The sequence below is a fragment of the Anoplolepis gracilipes genome, chromosome 3 (genome assembly GCF_047496725.1).
Source record: "Anoplolepis gracilipes chromosome 3, ASM4749672v1, whole genome shotgun sequence".
NCBI classification, from domain to species: domain Eukaryota; kingdom Metazoa; phylum Arthropoda; class Insecta; order Hymenoptera; family Formicidae; genus Anoplolepis; species Anoplolepis gracilipes.
Genome location: NC_132972.1, coordinates 1,099,146 through 1,120,404, shown reverse-complemented (window position 1 = coordinate 1,120,404; position 21,259 = coordinate 1,099,146). Strand labels below are relative to the sequence as shown.

General features: G+C 26.4%; 2 protein-coding genes across 6 annotated transcripts in view; both read left to right on the top strand.

The window, feature by feature from the left end:
• The window catches only part of LOC140664113 (glutamate receptor ionotropic, kainate 5-like), a 274,048-nt gene extending 267,825 nt beyond the window's left edge, over window positions 1–6,223 (top strand). For 2 of the 5 annotated variants that reach the window (XM_072888878.1, XM_072888879.1), the window contains 8 exons: window positions 150–506; window positions 781–896; window positions 1,350–1,520; window positions 2,248–2,501; window positions 2,592–2,800; window positions 2,882–3,156; window positions 3,752–3,946; window positions 6,038–6,223. In XM_072888878.1, the coding sequence (XP_072744979.1) occupies window positions 150–506; window positions 781–896; window positions 1,350–1,520; window positions 2,248–2,501; window positions 2,592–2,800; window positions 2,882–3,156; window positions 3,752–3,946; window positions 6,038–6,104 (1,644 nt within the window). In that variant the 3' untranslated portion in view covers window positions 6,105–6,223. Of the gene's footprint in view, window positions 1–149; window positions 507–780; window positions 897–1,349; window positions 1,521–2,247; window positions 2,502–2,591; window positions 2,801–2,881; window positions 3,157–3,751; window positions 3,947–4,035; window positions 5,332–6,037 lie in introns of those variants that run through there. The other 3 variants (XM_072888881.1, XM_072888880.1, XM_072888877.1) reach the window with 2 other exon arrangements.
• A 3,618-nt stretch (window positions 6,224–9,841) lies between these two features.
• On the top strand, window positions 9,842–16,224 carry LOC140663541 (probable glutamate receptor). The gene is made up of 10 exons (XM_072887776.1): window positions 9,842–9,911; window positions 10,245–10,408; window positions 10,738–11,094; window positions 11,873–11,988; window positions 12,447–12,617; window positions 14,069–14,322; window positions 14,447–14,655; window positions 14,738–15,012; window positions 15,872–16,066; window positions 16,143–16,224. The coding sequence occupies exons 1-10, from the start codon at window positions 9,857–9,859 to the stop codon at window positions 16,222–16,224; spliced, it is 1,878 nt and encodes a 625-aa protein (XP_072743877.1). The 5' UTR covers window positions 9,842–9,856.
• Window positions 16,225–21,259: the final 5,035 nt, after the last annotated feature.

Genomic DNA, 21,259 nt, shown 5'->3' with positions numbered 1-21,259 from the left:
GTTTACTTACCAATACTCGATAAATTTAAATTACGTTTACTTGTTACTAGATATATAAATAATACATTACTAGTCACAAAGAATTTTCGTCTTTTCTCAATAAACAAATTAATTAATTTATAACAAATTAAATCGTTATCTGATGATAGTTGGATTTGAACAGAATGTTCGTCGCACCGATGAGATGGCTGCTTCTTCAAGATCGATGTAACATGATAATGGATTACGCTGATGATGCAAATATAACTTTTACATATAATGATTCAATTTTGGACATTTTCGAAGATTTAGCAGTCTATCCTGATAGCGATGTGATCCTTGCAAAAAGATTTGACGATGATTTTTTCCAATTAACTTCGGTATATCGACCGAGTTTGCAGCGAGATATAATATGGGAAGAACGTGGAAATTGGACAGTCGAGAACAGTCTACGATTGAGGACTTTCGACGTGGCTTCGGCACGCAGAAGAAATCTTCAACAAACGACTCTCAAATCTGCTATCGTGGTATTTAGAATATTATGTGTTATCTTCGAGAAAATGCACTTATATATCAACAAAACATAATCAAGATGTTCTATTTTTAAAGGCTAATCTAACAAGATATGTGTACCTTTCTTACACTATTATTTTATCATAAAAAGTATATAGAAAAAGCAAAAAAAAAAGAGTAAAATACCAGCAGTCAAAAAACGCTCTCTCTCTCTTTTTGAAACGTATTAAATCATATTTTAAAAATAATTAATTTAATATAAAAAATTCTATTTTTTTTCAATTCCAGATAATTAATCCTGAGAGTGCCAATCATTTAACTGATTATAAAAATGTAAATAAAGATCCGGTGACAAAGATTAATTATCCCTGGCTACTCCATCTAATAAATCGAATGAATGCAACGTGAGTCATTCTGAGATAAATTTGCCGATAAGATTAAAATGTTTATGAAATAAATTCGGAGAATTGTAATAATTTTGTTATATATAAATAATAATAATATATGTTGTTGTCAATATAAAAATTTTTGATCTATGGTGTATGCACAAATAGGAATATAAATGGAACTAATCGGTTAATTAAATATATCTTACCCGCAAAAAATATGCGTAATCAAATGATTATGGTTCAATGTTATAAAATTCGAAAATATTAGAAAAAAAAGAGCAATTTTTTTTAAGTATATATTCTAATCTTCAATTATTCATAAAAGATTAGTAATCTTGATTTATACATAAAATAAAAAGCACTAATAAATAAATTTGGTATTCTGTCATTAATTCATGATAGTTTCGTAAAATTGCTTACAAATGTTAATTCTATCGCCATTCAATTTCATAATTTTATCTTATTCAGGTTAAATTTAACAATTGTTAGCGACTGGGGATATAAGGATAAAAATGGCTCTTTTGACGGATTGACCGGACTGCTGTCGCGACGCGAGATCGATTTAGGTGGAACTACTATGCATATTTTCGAGGATCGCATCGATGAAGTAAAATATGTTCCTCTACGAACAGATATTAGGTAAATCACACACAAAGTTTAATCTAATGCAATAGTATCATATATAAAAAATAATATTTAAAAAAGAGGATATCATATCTTAAATATGATAAAAGTGATAATAACTTTCTTCTATTTTTGCTTAAACATATTGTATTAAAAAGTAAAATAATAAATTTCTAAAAAATTTAAAAAAGACGCCAAGTTAGTATACACACTAATTGTATAAAAAAATTGCTACATGTAATACTGCAAAATACTGCTTTACAAAATAGTATTATTTTAATTTGTACAAAACAGTGTTAATGTAATTTTTTACATCTATTATATTTAAAAAATGCATAAAAGTTGTCTGAAAAGATGTATAATCATCTTTATAACTTCTTTATTAAATATTTCGTCTTATTTTGTTACAAAAATATATTATATTTTGATATAATTACATAATTACATATAATTTATATATAATTGATATATATATAATTTATTTTAAATATATTAAATTAGAAAAAAGCTACAATTAAAATTCATTTTAGAATTCTCGAAAATTTTCCTCAATTTTGATATTACCGATGTTCGTTCCATCTGATTAGCATACTATTCTAAAGTCTTATAATGTATTTTGAGTATTCGTTATCAACAGTATTAATAATAATTTTTATTGTTCCTATAGAATCATATTAGTTCTGATTATTATTAATTATTTATCTAACAATCCCTGATACTGATGTAATGCATATTTGTGTAGATTGTCATTTGTATTTCGACAACCGTTATTATCGACAGTGAAAAATATATTCACATTGCCGTTTGAAAGAAATGTTTGGATAGCCATCGCCTTATTCCTTGTTCTCGTCTTCTGCTCATTATACACATCTATGAAATGGGAATATTACCGAAATACAATGAAAAAATCGTCTGCCATCTGGAAACATACAAATATCGGACAGCCAACATTCGGCGATGATCTTCTAGTTCTTTTAGGAGCATTTGCTCAACAAGGTATAAAATTTACAGTAATATGGAATATATTATGCAATTATGAACTTTTATAAGCAAATATTTATAAATTGTTTTTATATATATTTACAGGCTATTCATACGAGCCGTTCAGAGTTTCAGCTCGAATCATCACTTTTATGTTACTGGTAGCCTCGCTAAGTCTTTATGCGGCTTATACAGCGAATATTGTAGCTCTTTTACAGTCTCCTACAGACTCTATTAAAACCCTCTCTGATCTCTTGAATAGTCCGTTAACTCTCGGTGCAGACGACATCTACTGGTGTCGTTATGTGTTCAAGGTTGATAAATTACAAGAGTTTATTTTCCAAACTAAGAAACTGAGAAATAAGAAATATGTGAGAAATAATTTGTTTGTGTAGACTTTTCAAGACCCCATTAGAAAAGCGATCTATGAAGAGAGAATAGAGCCGAAAGGACGCAAGTCAAATTGGATGTCCCTGGAAGAAGGTGTAAAACGAGTAAGAAATGAAACTTTCGCAATTCACGGTACGGAAAGTAAGATATATCGTATCATGCAAGAAACATATGAGGAACATGAAAAATGCGGTTTAACTGAAATCGATTATATAAATATGGATTCACCGTATCTCCCATTACCAAAACAATCGCCTTATTTAGAGATAATAAAATATGGGTAAGAAATGATAAATATATAATAATTTTAAAAACCAATAATTTAAAACAAAAATATATATATATATGTATGTAAAAATATGATGTATAAAGCAGATTTATTTAATTTAAATGTTATATGTATTTTTCAAATTATTTATTACGTTCATGCTACAATGAAGATTTTATTTTTAAAATTATTTATAATAACATATAATATTTAAATTAAATTAACTTGCTTTACACGTCATGTTTTCCATATATGTATATATAAGTATATGAATAATATGATGTATAAAACATAATAAAGGTTATAAAAATTAATTTAATTTAAATGTTATATATATTTTTCAAATGTTTATAAAAAGAATGTTTATTTACTTGCCTTGTATGTGTGTTCTCTGCAAAAAATTATCATAGAAAAAAGAATTTCTGTAGACATTAAGTTATTTGTCACACTTGTCAATTTGTTCCGTAAGTTTCACTTTTGACTTTTGATGTTAAGTTTTCAATTCGTTCATTTTCATGGAAAAATTAATTTTTTAAAAATTAAGCTTAAAAGTTGTACATACATCAAAAATATATAACAATTTATGACATACTTAATATTTTTTCAGAGCTATGATACTACAAGAATACGGACTTAAACAACGCGAAGAATACCGAATATTTATAAAAAAGCCAACATGCTTGAATCAGGGCAGCTTCATCAGTATCGGTTTTACGGAATGCCACTTTGTGATAGTCGCAATGAGTTATGGAGTGCTGCTAAGCCTCATCGTATTTGTACTAGAGTTGCTGTGGCACAAAATGTAAGATTTAATGCAGATCTTATTCACATATTTTTATATTATTATGATCTTTAATTATTGTTATTATTTGTTTTCACAAAAAAACTAAGAATACAATTGAAGAAACGATTCCAACTATGATCGAAAGAAAAGATATCGAAGACATCGAATACATTGACTAGGTTGCTGCAAGAAAATTTATCCTACACAAATAACAGATGTTCAGAACTATAAGCTCTCTAAATTTCTGTTATAAACAAAACACTTTTCTTAATTCTCTTGAGTATTTTTTTGCGATTTACATAAACGCACGTACACGCGCACGAAGAAAAGTTGATTTTAATGTGTAATAATATATAATAGTTAGCAGTAAAAGGTACAAATTTTTATTTGTTTAAAAGAAAACTGATAAATCTTTCTCGATACGTCACACATATTTCAGCTTAAAACATGTAGGGGAACGTGGGGTAGAATGGTGCAGAATCGATATCTTTTTATAGAGATGCTACCATGTCATGAAATATGTTGCAACTATTGCTATTAGGTGTCTCTTTCTGCGTGCTGTTATCAGTGATCGCAATATTTTTAGTTGAAAGTTGTTATAAATTATTTAATGCACTTGTTGTGCTCTCCGCGTCTGAGTTGTAATTCTTCGATATATTTACATAAGGTAAACAAAGATAAAATTCTATTTTTTATTACCGTAAATACATTTATGTTTTAAAATGATCTTTTCTTATTAATTTCATACTATGTCTATGTAAATATTGATTAATTATAATTTTTTATATGATCAAAAGTAAATAAATACGTTTTGAGAATTAATAAAAGATTAGCTCACGAAATGTTGTACTTATTTTTACACTAGAGAAAGAAAGAGAGTATACATAGATGCTGTCTTTCAAAATTAATAGCAAAAATCATTACATTAAAGGATATTTTTCTATGTTTTAAAGAGAAAAATATTTATTACACCAAAAGAATTGTTTTTATTTATTAATTTATAGTTATCATTTAAAAATACAAATCTATGTTCTTATGTTCTATATATCGTATTATAATATACAACTTTTAAGAAGTTTTAGACATCAATGTTAATGAAATAAACAAGTTTTGGAGGTAGTCCATTATACCCCGCATGAAAAGCATATCACAAAAATCTAGGCTTTTACTAAATCAATTATCTCGTCTATTTAAACTATTATTTTATAATATACTTGTGTTTTTTCTTATAGTGGATATTCTAAAGAATATTTTTAATAAAAAAAAGATCGATTTATTTTTTTTTAATATGTTAAAAACTTGCTCAATGCTTACGTTGGCCGTTCTACTCCACGTTCCCCTATATATATAGTTTTATTTAAAACATATACGTATACAGAAGTTCTGTTTTGTGCAAACTAATACCTCTAACATGTTTAATAGAACACTTGTAATCACTTTGTTAATAAAAATAAGATAAAAATACTTATTTCTAGTTCCATTAAAAATTCTAAATCAAGAATATTCCAAAAGTGTTTATATTTATTAAATTATAGTACAGTTTTATTAAGCAATTAATAATCCTTTAAAACTTTTGTAAGTTTTTCTATAAAGTTTCGTGCATTTATGCAGCAATTCCATTGTTGAGACAATACATAGGCGTTTCTTTTAAATTTACATTTATTTTATAATATCTTGAATTTTTTGATACATATTATAATAAAAAAGAGTTATCGCGTATTCGTTATGTATCTTTAATTAGCTTTAACTGATTATTAAATCTGAATTCTCAGAACGTGAAGAATGAAATAAAAAAAAGCAATTCTTGAAATGTTTATTATATTAATGATTGCTAATTCATTCGTGGTTTTTCAAATATATGTGTAGAAGAAATAGATAATATAAAAGTAAGTGTTATAAAAATTTGATTAAACGATAAAAAATATATATGCATTATGATATCCAAATCAATTCTTTATAATCTTTAATCTTTAGCCAACATTTAATGATAATCACAAAAAATTGTGATTTTACAAACTTGATTATCGAATAAGACAGTCGCGTCAAGTAATCGCAATGTAAAAGAGTAATGAACAAAATTTCTTTATTAAAAACTTTTTTGGTTTTCAGTTCTTCAATTAGCATCGCGATATTTAATTTAACGCGAGGAGTAATATGGAAAGATAGTGAAAATTGAATGCTCAAGAATGGTCTACAAATGAAAACTTTGGATGTTCAACAAATAAATCTTCAATAAATGGCTCGTAAATCTACTATCGTGATACTTAGAATCGTACTGTTACATATATTTGTCTATTAAACGCATACACATAAATAAGACTTTGTAAAAAATATTTTATTTTAACTATACATATAACACTATTTATATAATGTAATTTTTAAATGTATTAAAAGTAAATATAACAATTATTATTAAATTATATGTATATTTATCACTAACCACAATCCATTTACTTAAGATAATAAAGGACTTATGTACATATCTCGCAACAAAACAAGAAAACTAATACAAATATACAAATAGTGTATATATATATATATATATATATATATATATATAGCTTGTACAAAATGACTCCTGATAATAACGTTATTTATGTACAAACTTAATAATAATATTTAATTAATAATTAATTATTTTGTAACAATATCAACGATGAAATACAATTATGTTTATATATTATACATAAGCAAAATTTCAAGATTTTTGTAAAAAAAAAATAAAATATACAGCTACGTAGAAATTACATAATTTAAAAATTCAAAAAAGTGCAGCAATAAATTATATATGTAATTGCCAACTGTACCTTTTCACATACTAAAATATACACTCCCGACTTTCTCGACTCATCGAGATCCTTTGCACCATTATTAGTGTCTGTCAGATAATGTTTGATGATTGCGTTATTAAAAGTTTGCGGAAACAACGGAAGCTGTGGCAAAAATTATGTTGTGTTATGCGTAATGAATAGTTTGTTCACAGACTATATCAACGTAGCATCCATTATAAAGATTGAATATTTTATATGCAGTAAAACTTGCATTGCACGCATGCTTATTACGCGTCAATTGTTTCTTCATTACATTTTCTGCAAAGTCATAAACGGTTTCATTATATGCGAAATAATGTGAAACCGGTGGACATACGAAAAGATTACCATGCACGAATCGATATTATCGATCGCGAATATTATCCCGAAAAAATTTCTACGTAGTTATTCGATGGATACAAGAGATGACTCAGAATGTTCCTCGGTGTCTTCTGCATCTTTTAACATTGTCGTTCGATGGCATGTTCGCATTTTCTCGTCGGATCCACGATGTTATTATAAAGTTTATCGTCGATACTATGCCAATTTTATTTCCTCTGTCGAGGATATCTCTACACTCGTGTATTAGCCACGACAAGATCTTCGAATTTACCATTTACAGATCAAACAAGCCAGATTTTTAAAAAGTAGTACTTACAAAACAGATAATTGAATAAATAAAAGCAATTTTCAATTATAATTGTTGTTATGTACGATTTAAATAATAATTGTAGTATTAAATAGTGAAATCAATAACTGAATTTATTGATATGTAATTAGTACGTGTATATACATATTTTATAAAGATGAAACAAGACAAAAGACAAAAATAATACAAGAATCTAAATGCATTTAATCAGTTTGCATTGAAATCAATAAATCAATATCTAGTGGAAAAATTAAAATTCATAATAGAATTTAATTAATTCTTTCAAAATATTATAACAATAATATATATTAGTCATTTTATCTATTACCATTTCAATTATAATTTCAGCTATGTGACGTGTAATAAATATCTTATGACTTTCTTTCCAAATAGCATACAAAAAAATATGTTGTCTAATGTCTAAATTATTATAAACAAACGATATTTGCTGAATGTTACTAGCGTAAACAGCATATGGTAGCAAATTAAGACTAAAGGCCATCGCATATAATATATGTAGCTTATGAGTCCTAGAACCGTAAGTATCCAACGAGCATGCGTTGAACATTGATTCCATAATATTTCAATAGACGCTCGTTACAATATGTTAGTTAATTCTTTCGGTTACGTATATGCTCATAATACAAATAAATAGTTTTAGAATGTAGTTTTTGTATACAATTACTTCAGTATTACAATCATAATAATTAAATATTAATTAATTTAAACATAATTTTCTATTATCTGAAAAAGTAATCACCATGCTTTTCTCCGATATATTATTTTTTTTCCTCGATTCATATTGCGTTATATACATATAGATTTCTATATATTAATACTGTATTTAAAAAATAATTCACATATATTCTTTATAAAACTTTGTTTAAAAAAGTTAAGCGAAGTTGACTTTATAGCTTTTTACTAAATACTATATAAAACACACAATAAAATTTGAATTTTGTTCCAAAGATAGTTAAGATATTCTGAGTACAAAAATAAAATAAATATAACTGGGAAAATTCTAATAAACCAATCTAAACTTAAAATAATTTTATTTAAAATAAATGTTATAAAATTTGAATTTTCTTTCTACATTACATCTCACAACTCAAATCAAATCAATTTAAATAAATCATAAGGAAAATATTTATTTAATTAAAACTGATTTAAAATCTTATTTTACATAAGAATGCACCTTATATAACATGCATTCTATTTTCAAGCACATGTTTAACACCAATTATATAATGTAATTACGGGAAACAAAAGGCCTCAAAAGCCAATCGCCAGGAGCGCAAATAAGACAACGGTTTAATAAGAAAACAATTAAGCTTTATTTAAACGTTTCGATTCATTTTTTAATCATCTTCAGTAACACAAATCTCAAAGTGTTACAAAAAGCGTCCATGCTTCCACAATTACATAAAAATGTAAATATGAGTTCCCCAATGGTTTCACACTATGTAATTAAGAAATGTTACTAATTGACCTAATTATTATAAAATACAACCGAACAACAAATGTGAAAAGTAATGGACAATTAATGAGGCGCAGGTGCAAAGTATAAAATTTAGTCTCTCGTAATATAATTTTCTTTAACACTAATAATTATGGAAATAAATATAAAAATATATAGAGGTATTAAAACTAAATTCTCTCCCTTATGTATCAAATATAAATTTTAATCGTTTTTTAATTCCGGTAAAATTGCAATTTTTATGTTATAAAACCCTTCTATTACACGCATAAAAAAATTTTGCCAATATACTTAATAGAAATAAAAATAAAATATACAATTACATGCACAACTACTATGTACAAACCATATAATTCAAGTGCAGTGATAAATTATATAAATATCAATTGTGTCTTTTCACATACTATAATAAATCAGAAATTTTCGACTTTCTGCATCGAAATTCTTTGCACAATTATTAGCGTCTCAACTAGTGTTCAACAATTACACTATTAAAACAAATTTGTACGAATTACATGAGAAAGCTGACAAAAATTACTAATTTTGCGATATGTAATAAATAATTCGTATGTCATATTATGTCAAGATAACATCTACATTAGGTCAAGATAGCATCTATATTATGTCAAGATAGTCTATCAAGACGAATCAATATCTTATATGCAGTAGAATATTGATTCTTTCGCATTGCACGCATGCTTAATACGCGTCAATTGTCTCTTCATTATATTTTTCCGCAAAGTCATAATAGTTTCATTATAGTCGAAATTATGTGAAATTGGTAGACATACGAAAAAATTACGATATACGGATAATTCATATTATCAATTTCAAATATTATTCTGAAAAAATTTTTACGCAGTTGTTTTGTGGATATCGAAGTGTTTAAAATGTTCTCCATTTTTTTGTATATCCTAGCATTCTCATTCGATGGCATGTTCGCATTCTCACATAGGATCGATGATGTTACTGTAAAATTTATCATCGAAACGATGCCAATTTTATTCCCCCCATCGAGGATATCTTTACATTTGTGCATCAGTTATGGCAAGATCTTCGAATTAATCATTTGCGTAAACAAAAAAGAAATTAGCGTTTATACAACTAATAAGTAGATAAAAAAAAAGAATAAAAAGTGGATAAAATAAAATTTTCTTAAGGTTTCAATTTAAAACGTGTATAAGTCATATATATATATACATATATATATATATATATATATATATATATATATATATATACATACGTTATAATAAACTACGTTATCAACCAAAATAAATATTAAATAATTATAAAATTACGATATTTTCTTTCCATTATAATGAATATATAAAATGTTCAAAGATTTTTAATAGTTTTCACTTTTTCTCTTTTTCTCAGATATAACGATTAAATTGTCCAGGAGACTGTCGAATCTCTATTTTATGCACGGAATTCATAATGACATTCCCGATTTCGATCCGAGAATTTACAATGACTTAGAACATGAGAATCTGTACGTGTTGGATTTGGACTGCAATTACGCTAAGGAAATGTTACGTCAGGTACCAAATATTTTCCAATACGGCTGTCGTGAACGGCACGAGCATAAACACATCGTCATTGGCTTTCGATTTTAAAAAATTAAACCGCAGCTCTTGCTGTTAATTAATATTATCAATATAAACAATAATATTATTATTCTAGTAAATATAATTTCATGCGTACCCCAATAATGTCCATTCACCAATGCTCAATAAATTTAAATTATGTTTAATAGTTTAATCACTAGAAATAAAGCATTAACAGTAGCAAAGAATTTTCGTTTTTTTCTCAATAAACAAATTAAATAACATACTATAATATAAGAAATTGAATCGTTATCTGATGATAGTTGGATTTGAAAAGAATGTTCGTCGCACCGATGAGATGGCTGCTCATTCAAGATCGAAGAACGATGATAATGGATAGCGATGATGATACAAATATTACTTTTACATCTAATAATTTGACTTTGGAGATTTTCGAAAATTTAGCTGCCTATCCTGATAGCGATGTGATCCTTGCAAAAAGATTCGATGATGATTTTTTCCAATTAACTTCCGTATATCGGCCAAGTCCGCAACGAGGAGTGATATGGGAAGATCGCGGAAATTGGACAGTCGAGAACAGTCTACGAATGAGGACTTTCGATGTGGCGTCGGCACGAAGAAGAAATCTTCAACAAACGACTCTCAAATCTGCTATCCTGGTATTTAGAATATTATATGTTCATCTTCGAGAAAATGCACTTATATATCAACAAAATATAATCAAGACGTTCTATTTTCATAGGCTAATTAATAAAATATGTGTACCTTTCTTACACTATTATTTAATCATAAAAAGTATATAGAAAAAGCAAAGAAAGAATAAGATACTAGCAGTCAAAAAACGCTCTTTCTGAAACGTAACATAATATCATATTTCAAAAATTCTTAAATTCTTGTAAAAAAAATTTAGTTGTTAAATTCTTATATAAAAAATTCAATTACTTGAGAAATAAGGCTCTTTAATGTTTACAAACAAGAAATTTTAAAATCTGAACGACTAGAAGCTGAACGCGGATGGTAGTGCGTTGATTTCACAGAAAATAATTTTTCTGCGAAACTGATAAGATGTATAGAGCACATATTTATCTTGTGTGTATTCACCAAGGCCTAATTTTATTTTAATTTTCATTTTTTATAATTTTATAAATCTCTCTTTACCCTCCTAAAAAAATGTAGGCGAGAAAAATACCGGAGCAAAATCGCTGAATTGGGAATCAAACCCGAGTCTTTCGCTTGCTGAACGATTGCTCTTACCACTGTGTTATTCAGCCCTACCGGTCTTTCTTGCCTATTTGTTTAGAAATCTATGGGTATATTGAAAACGCTCTTTTCAGCACGGCGTAAATTTAATAAATTACTTGAAAAATAAGGCTCTTTAATCGATTTGTGCACTTAACAGTATCGCTGAAAAAAATTCAGTTTTTCTTTAAATTCCAGATACAGTATCCTGAGACTGTCAATGATTTGACTGGTTATAAAGATGTAAATAAAAATCCGGTGGCAAAGATTAGTTATCCCTGGCTACTCCATCTAATAAATCAAATGAATGCAACGTGAGTCATTCTGACGATAAATTTCCCGATAAGGTTAAAATGTTTATAAAATAGATTCGTATAATTTTGTTATATATAAATAATAATAATATATGTTGTTATCAATATAAATAGTTTTCGATCGATGGTATATGCACAAATAGTTATATATATAGAGCTAATCGGTTTATTAAATATACCATATTTACCCGCAAAAAGTATGCGTATATAATCAATTGATTACGATTCAATTTTATAAAATTCCAAAATATTGGAAAAAGAAAACAGTCTTTTAAAGTACATGTTTTCATCTACTAATCTATTAATTAATCATAAAAGAATCATAATTCTGATTTATACAAAGATAAAATAAAAAGATACTTATTTCTTAATTTTCTGTCATTTCATAATAGTTTCGTAAAATTACTAACAAATGTAAATTCTATTGCCATCAAATTTCATAATTTTATCTTATTCAGGTTAAATTTAACAATTGTTAGCGACAGTGGATTTAAGGATAAAAATGGCTCCTTTGACGGAATGATCGGACTGCTGTCTCGACGCGAGATCGATTTAGGTGGAACTACTATGCATATTTTTGAGGAACGCATCGATGAAGTAAAATATATCAATCTACATACAAACATGAAGTAAATCACACACAAATCTTATACAACTATTAATTTAATCTAATGCAATAGGATCATCTATAAAAGATAATATTGAATAAGAACCCCTTTCTAAAAAGTGTGAAAGCTCGAACTCGAATATATCGAAATGGTGAGGCCTCTTTTCCGCGATGTTAATTGGATATCTCGTTCATGTCACTTGCAACTGATAAATTAGTATGCGAATTTTGACAGTTTGTCCTGATTACAATAGTTTATGTAATATAAAGATAAATTAAAGGAAATGAAGAATAGAAAAGAAAGAAAAAAGAAAGAAACAGTAGGTTAAAGCAAATAAAGAAAAAAAAGAGACAAATAAAGAAAGGTATATTTATCATAAATGTATATAATAGTTAATTAACATTACGGAAGAAAAGCTTTAACGCTTCAATATATTCGCTTTCGAAGCTTTATGCCATTTTTTATAAAGAGAAAAATTAGATGAGAAGTTAGATAAAAAATTATTATTATATAAATATATAATGTCCTCCTTATCAATTTAAAGAGAGTTTTATTTTAACTGAATAAATATATAAATAATTATTATTTTACATGTTATTAAAAGATACACGTAAAACAAGATAACACGTAAAACAATAATGATTATTTTGTTATTTATATAGTAATAATTTCTTATCTAGTATATGACATATATATATTTTTTATCTAATATATGACATACATATATATTATACATATATTGTTTTGTATGTATGTGCACAAACCTACAACACAATATAAATATACATACAACAAAATACATATAATACATATAAACATATAAAATGAATAGCGCTCGCTTAGAATATTCTAATATTTTAAATATAAAAGAAATAATAATAACTTTCTTCTGTTTTTGCTTAAACATATTACACTAAGAAGAAAAATAATATAATTTCTAAAAATTTACTTTATAAAAAGAATTTTAAAAAGGTTCCAAATTAGTATATACATGCTAGTTGTATAAAAACTGCTACTGTTTTACAAAATAATATTATTTCAATTTGTAAAAGACAGTGTTATTATAATTTTTCAAAATAATTGTTATGAAACCTGTTTAAATAATGCATAAAAGTTGTTCAAAAAGATATTATCATCTTTATAACTTCTTTGTTAAATATTTTATCTTATTTTGCTACAGAAAATTAATCTATTTTGATACAATTTCTTTTTTTATAATCAATGAATTAAATTGGAAGACAGCTACAATTGGAGTTTGTCTTAAAATTTTCGAAAAACTTTCTCGATTTTGATATTCAATCGATGTTTGTCACATTCGATTAGCATACTGTTCTAAAATCTTATAATGTACTTTGAGTATTCGTCATCAACAGTATTAACAATAACTCCTATTCTTCTAATTTTATCATATTCTGATTATTATTAATTATCTATCTAACAATCTAATATTGATATAATGCATATTCGTATAGAGTGTCATTTGTATTTCGACAACCGTTACTATCGACAGTGAAAAACATATTCATATTACCGTTTGAAAGAGATGTTTGGATAGCCATCGCCGTATTCCTTGTTCTCGTTTACTGCTCATTATACGCATCTATGAAATGGGAATATTACCGAAATACAATGAAAAAATCATCTACCTCCTGGAAACAAACAAATATCAGTCAACCAACATTCGGCAATGATCTACTAGTTATTTTGGGCGCCTTTGCTCAACAAGGTACACAATCTATAATAATAAAAATTAAATCTTGCAATTATCAAATTGCACATTAAAATATCTTATTTTACTTTTAAAAATAAACACTTTTAAATAAACTTATATATTCTTTTTATATTTACAGGATATTCATACGAACCTTTTAGAATTACAGCTCGAATTATCACTCTTATGTTACTAATAGCTTCGCTGAATCTTTATGCGGCTTATACAGCGAATATTGTAGCTCTTTTACAGTCCCCTTCAGACTCTATTAAAACCCTCTCCGATCTCTTCAATAGTTCGTTAACTCTTGGTGCAAGTGACAACATCTGGTCTCATCGTTTTTTCGAGGTTGATAAATTACAAGAGTTGATTTTCCAACATAAGAAACTGAGACAATAAGAAATATGTGAGAAATAATTTCTTTGTGTAGTCTTTTCAAGACCCCATTAGAAAAGCGATCTTTGAAGAGAGAATAGAGCCGAAAGGACGCAAGTCAAATTGGATGTCCTCAGAAGAAGGTGTAAGACGAATGAAAAATGGAACGTTCGCATTTCACGATTGGGAAAGTACGATATATCATATCATGCAAGAAACAAGTGAGGAACATGAAAAATGCGGTTTAACTGAAATCGATTATATAAATATGAAATCACCGCATCTGCCATTACCAAAACAATCGCCTTATTTAGAAATAATAAAAAATGGGTAAGAGATGATAAATATACAGGGTGTCTCAAAATGATCGTATCACCTCTCGGGTGCAGGTAGAGCGGGTTAAATTGAATAAAAAAGTGTTCTACCATTTTGCGATTTTCGCAATAATTATTAAAATATTAATTCAAAACGCTCAGCGTATGAGCGCGCGCCGTATATAGCGCTCAGCATACCCTGAGCGTTTTTAATTAATAGGTCAATAATTATTGCGCTAGTCGCAAAATGATACAGGACTTTTATGTTCAGTTTGACCTGCTCTATCTGCCCTAGAGAATTGGGGCGATTATTACCGGACATCTTGTAGATATGTATAATATTGTTTGCTAAGCGTTTTTTATTATTATTTTAATAATTATTGCGAAAATTGCAAAATGACTTAATACTTTTTTGTTTAGTTCATTATACTCTACTCACTCACGAGCGTTGGCTCATTAGTTATGAGACATTCTGTATATTTATACATATATTCATGTATGTGGAAATATGGTGTATAAAACATAATTAAGCTTATAAAATTAATTTAATTTAAATGTTATATGTATTTTTCAAATTGTGTACGTTTATACTATGAAGATTTTGTTTTAAAAATTATTTATAAATATGTCTATAAAATAATGTTTATTTACTTTCCTTGTATCTGTGTTCTCTGAAAAATGAAATTATCATAAAAAAAATTCTATAGATATTAAGTAATTTGTCACACTTATCAATTTGTTCAGTAAGTTATACTTGTAACTTTTGATATTGAATTTTCGATTTGTTCATTTTCATTGAAAAGTTTATTTTCTTAAAATTAAACTTGAAAATTGTACATACATCAAAAATACTATAATACCAATTTGCTTTTCAGAGCTTTGAAGTTACGAGAATGTGGACTCAAACAACGCGACGAGTACCGAATATTTATAAAAAAACCAAAATGTTTGAGTAAGCGTAGCTTCATAAGTATCGGTTTTACGGAATGCTATTTTGTGATACTCGTAATGGGTTATGGAGTGCTATTAAGCCTAATCGTATTTGTACTAGAGTTACTGTGGCACAAAATGTAAGATTTAAGACAGATCTTATTCACACATTTTTATATTATTATGATCTTTAATTATAATCATTTGTTTTTACAGAAGAAATAAGAATATCATCGAAGAAATGATTCCAACCGTGATTGAAAAAAAAGGTCTCGAAGACATCGAATACATTGACTAGGTTGCTCCAAGAACATTCATCCTACACAAATAATGTATGTTCAGATATATAATCTATCTAAAATTCTTTCATAAACGAAGTACTTTTGTTTAGCCTTGAGCATTTTTTTGCGATTTACATAAGCGCACGTGCACGCGTACGAAGAAAAGTCGATTTTAATGTATTATAATATATAATAATTAGCAGTAAAAGGTACAAATTCTTATTTGTTTAAAAGAAAACTGATAAATCTTTTCCGATATATCACACACATATTTTAACTTAAAAAAAAAATATATATATATACAGTTTTCTTTAAAATATGTATAGAGAAGTTCTGTCTTGTACAAATTAATACATCTTACATGCTTAATAAAACACATGTAATCACGTTGATGCTAATAAAAATATGATAATAATTTCTAGCTCTACCAAAAATACTAGGTCCAAAATATTCCAGAAGTGTTCATATTTGTTAAATTATAATACAGTTATATCAAACAATTAATAATCCTTTAAAACTCTTGCTAGTTTTTTTGTAAACTGTCTTGTATTTGTGCAGCAATTCCATTGCTGATGCAAAATGCTGATGCAATACACAAATTTTTTTTTTAATTTACACTTAATTTATTTTTAATTTTTTTTCTATTTTTGGGTACGTATTACGATAAAGAGAAGTTACTGCGTATTTATTATGCATCTTTAATTAGCTTTAACTGATCATGAAATCTAAATTCTCATAAAATTTGAAGAATAAAATGAAAAAAGCAGCAATTTTTAAAATGTTTATAAAATATTAATAATTGCTAATTCATTCACGATTTCGCATATATAGTATAGAAGACACAGATAATATACAAGAAAGTGTCATAAGAATTTGATTAAACAATAAAATATATACATGCATTATTATGTCCTAATAATAAATCAACCCTTTCGAATCTTTAATTTTTAATCTTTAGCTAACATTGTGCTAACATAAATAAATATGTGATTTTACGATCTTGATTATCTGATGAGAGAGTCGTGTTACTTTAAATCGTACTGTTATATTTATCTATTATACTCTTACATATAAATAAAAATTTGTAAAAAATATTTATTTTTAAACACAATATATAATACTAATTACATAATGTAATTTTTAAACGGATTAAAGATATAACAAATATTATCATATTATATGTATTCATTACTAAGACAAAAAAATGCAATCCATTTAATTAAGACAATAAGTAATGTAATTATTTCGCCACAAAACGAGAATATTAATACAAATACAATAATGCAATAAATGTGATAACATTGCATTTAGTATGTACAAATTACTCTTGATAATAATATTATTTATGTACACTTTTGTATTATTATTGATATTATGTAATAATATTAATAATAAAACACAATTGTGTTTTTTTATATATTACACATAAGCAAAATTTCAAGATTTTTGTAAAAAAAAAGTAAAATATACAACTACAAGTCACACAATATATATAATTCAGTAGAGTGCAATAATAAATTAGATATGTAAATGTCAACTGTACCTTTTCACATACTAAAATATACACTCCCGAATTTCTCGACTCATCGAGATTCTTTGCACCATTATTACTAGTATCAGATAATGTTTGATGATTGCGTTATTAAAAGTTTGCGAAAATTACGAAAGCTGTGGCAAAAATTATGTTTTATTATGCGTAATAAATAATTGGTTCACAGACTATATCAACGTAGCATCCATCATAAAGATTGAATATTTTATATGCAGTAAAACTTGCATTGCACGCATCCCTATTACGCGTCAATTGTTTTTTCATTTTTAAAAAGTAGTACTTACAAAACAGATAATTGAATAAATAAAAGCAATAATAAATTATAATTGTTGTTATGTACAATTTAAGTAATAATTGTAGTATTAAATAGTGAATCATTAACTGAATTTATTGATATGTAATTAGTACGTGTTCATATTTTGTAAAGATAAAACAAGAGATACAGACAAAGGCAAAATAATACAAGAATCTAAATGCATCTAATCAGTTTGCATTGAAATCAATAAATCAATATCTAGTGGGAAAATTAAAAAATCATAATGGAATTTAATTATTTATTTCAAAATATTATAACAATAATATATACTAGTTGTTTTATCTATTACTATTTCAATTATATTTTCAACTATGTGAAGTGTACTAAATATCTTATGACTTTTTTTTAAATAGCATACAAAAAAATATGTTGCTTAATGTTTAAATTATTATAAACAAACGATATTTGCTGAATGTTACTAGCGTAAACAGTATATGGTAGCAAATGAAGATTAATGGGTCTATTCTGTAAGAAGATTTTCGCTCTGTAAGCTTTGTAACTTTGAAAAATGTAAAAGTGTAACGAAAATGTTATTCTATAACTATAATCAATCTCTATAAGATGTTATATAGCTTTGTGAGTTTGCAATGACATTTTTTTCGCTATAAGCGCTACATTTAGAGGTTACACTTGTTCTCCTTCAACTTTAATAGTTTTCTAAACGCAATGAATGATCCAAATTTTGGAATATTTTTGTATCTTCTGTTAGAAGAAGATTACAACAGGTAATTTTATTTATATTTAATAAATACAAACCTAAGTAATAACTTTCATTATTATTTTTGTAGAAATTATATGTGCTTGGAGAGAAAACTCTTACGAGATTAGCAAAATCCATTTCATTTACCCGAAGAACAATTTATTAAATATTTTAGATTAACCAAAAATATATTTCATGATATAATAATTCAATTAAGACCACATAGTGTACCTGCAATAAGAGGATCGAAAATACCATTTTATTTAAGAGTATTGACCACATTATATTTTTTAAGCAATCGATCATATCAAACAACAATAGGTGGTCATAATTTAATTGTGTAAGCCAATCCATAGTCAATCCATTACACTCTCGGATCGATTTAAACCTTTTAGTCGAAAATTTACTTACAGAGACTACTAAAAATATTATTTACATAGTATAAAGTTATAGAGAATGTAACAGAATATCAAATATGTTATGTTTACAGAGCTCCGTATCTTCCGTAATTATAGTGTAATGTGAACTACATAGTTTATAGAGATACAGCGTTACAGAGCATTTTTACAGAATAGACCTATAAAGGCTATAGCATAAAAATTATGTAGCTGAGCCGTAGAACCGTAAGAATCAACCAACGAGCATGCGTTGAACATTGATTCTATAGTATTTTAACAGACACTTGTTACATGTTAGTTAATTCTTTCGGTTACAAATACTCTCATAATACAAATAAATATTTTAATACAAATAAATAGTTTTACAATGTAGTTATATGTATACAATTACTTTAGTACTACAAACATAATAATTAAATATAAAATAATTTAAACATAATTTTCTACTATCTGACAAAGTTAATCATTATATGATTTCTCTGGTATATTATTCTTTTTTTCCTCAATTCATATTGTGCGTTGAAAAATAATTCACATATATTCTTTATAAAATTCTGTTAAAAAAATTAAGCGAAGTTGGCTTTATAGCTTTTTACTAAATAAATACTACATAAAACACACAATTCAATTTGAATTTTGTTTCAAAAGATAATTAAGAGATTCTAAATACAAAAACAAAATAAGTATAACTTCAAAAATTCTAATAAACCAACCTAAACTTAAAATAATTTTATTTAAAATAAATGTTATAAAATTTGAATTTTCTTTATACATTACATCTCACAACTCAAATCACAATTCAAATAAATCTTAAAGAAAATATTTTTTTTATTATAATTGTTTGAAAATCTTATTTTACATAAGAATGCATGCGTGCATTCTATTTTCAAGCACAACATATTTACCACCAATTATATAATGTAATTACTGAAAACAAAAGGCCTCAAGAGCCAATCGCCAGAAGCGCAAATAAGACAATAATTTAATAAAGAAACAACTAAGCTTTATTTAAATGTTTCGATTCATTTTTGAATCATTTTCAGTAACAAAAATTCAAAAGTGTTACAAAAAGCGCCCATGCTTTCACAATTACATAAAAATGTAAATATGAGTTCCCCAATGGTTTCACACTATGTAATTAAGAAATGCTACTAATTGATCTAATTGTTATGAAATACAACCAAACAACAAATGTGAAAAGTAATGGACAATTATTATTTAAGAGCAGATATTCAGTAAAAGAAAGATATTAAAGGATATAAAGAAAGTAGTCATGATAATATAAACATGCATGAAATTTGTAAGCAAAACAATTAATGACGCGCAACTGCGAAGTATAAAATTTAGTCTCTCGTAATATAATTTTCTTTAACACTAATAATTATGGAAATAAATATAAAAATATATAAAGGTATTCTCTCCCTTATGTATCAAATATAAATTTTAATCGTTTTTTAAATCCGGTAAAATTGCAATTTTTATGTTATAAAACCCTTCTATTACACGCATAAAAAATTTTGCCAATATACTTAATAGAAATAAAACTAAAATATACAATTACATGCACAATTACTATGTACAAACCATATAATTCAAGTGCAGTGATAAATTATATAAATATCAATTGTGACTTTTCACATACTATAATAAATCAGAAATTTTCGACTTTCTGCATCGAAATTCTCTGCACAATTATTAGTGTCTCAGCTAGTGTTCGATTACACCATTAAAACTAATTTGTACGAATTACGAAGAAAGCTGACAAAATTTAAAAATTACTAATTTTGCGATATATAATAAATAATTCGTATGTCATATTATGTCAAGATAACATCTATATTAGGTCAAGATAGCATCTATATTATGTCAACATAGTATCTATCAAGAAGAATTAATATCTTATATGCAGTAGAATATTGATTCTTTTGCATTGCACGCATGCTTAATACGCGTCAATTGTCTCTTCATTATACAATATTTTTCCGCAAAGCCATAATAGTTTCATTATAGTCGAAATTATGTGAAATTAGTAGACATTAGACATACGAACAAATTACGATACACGGATAATTCATATTATCAATAC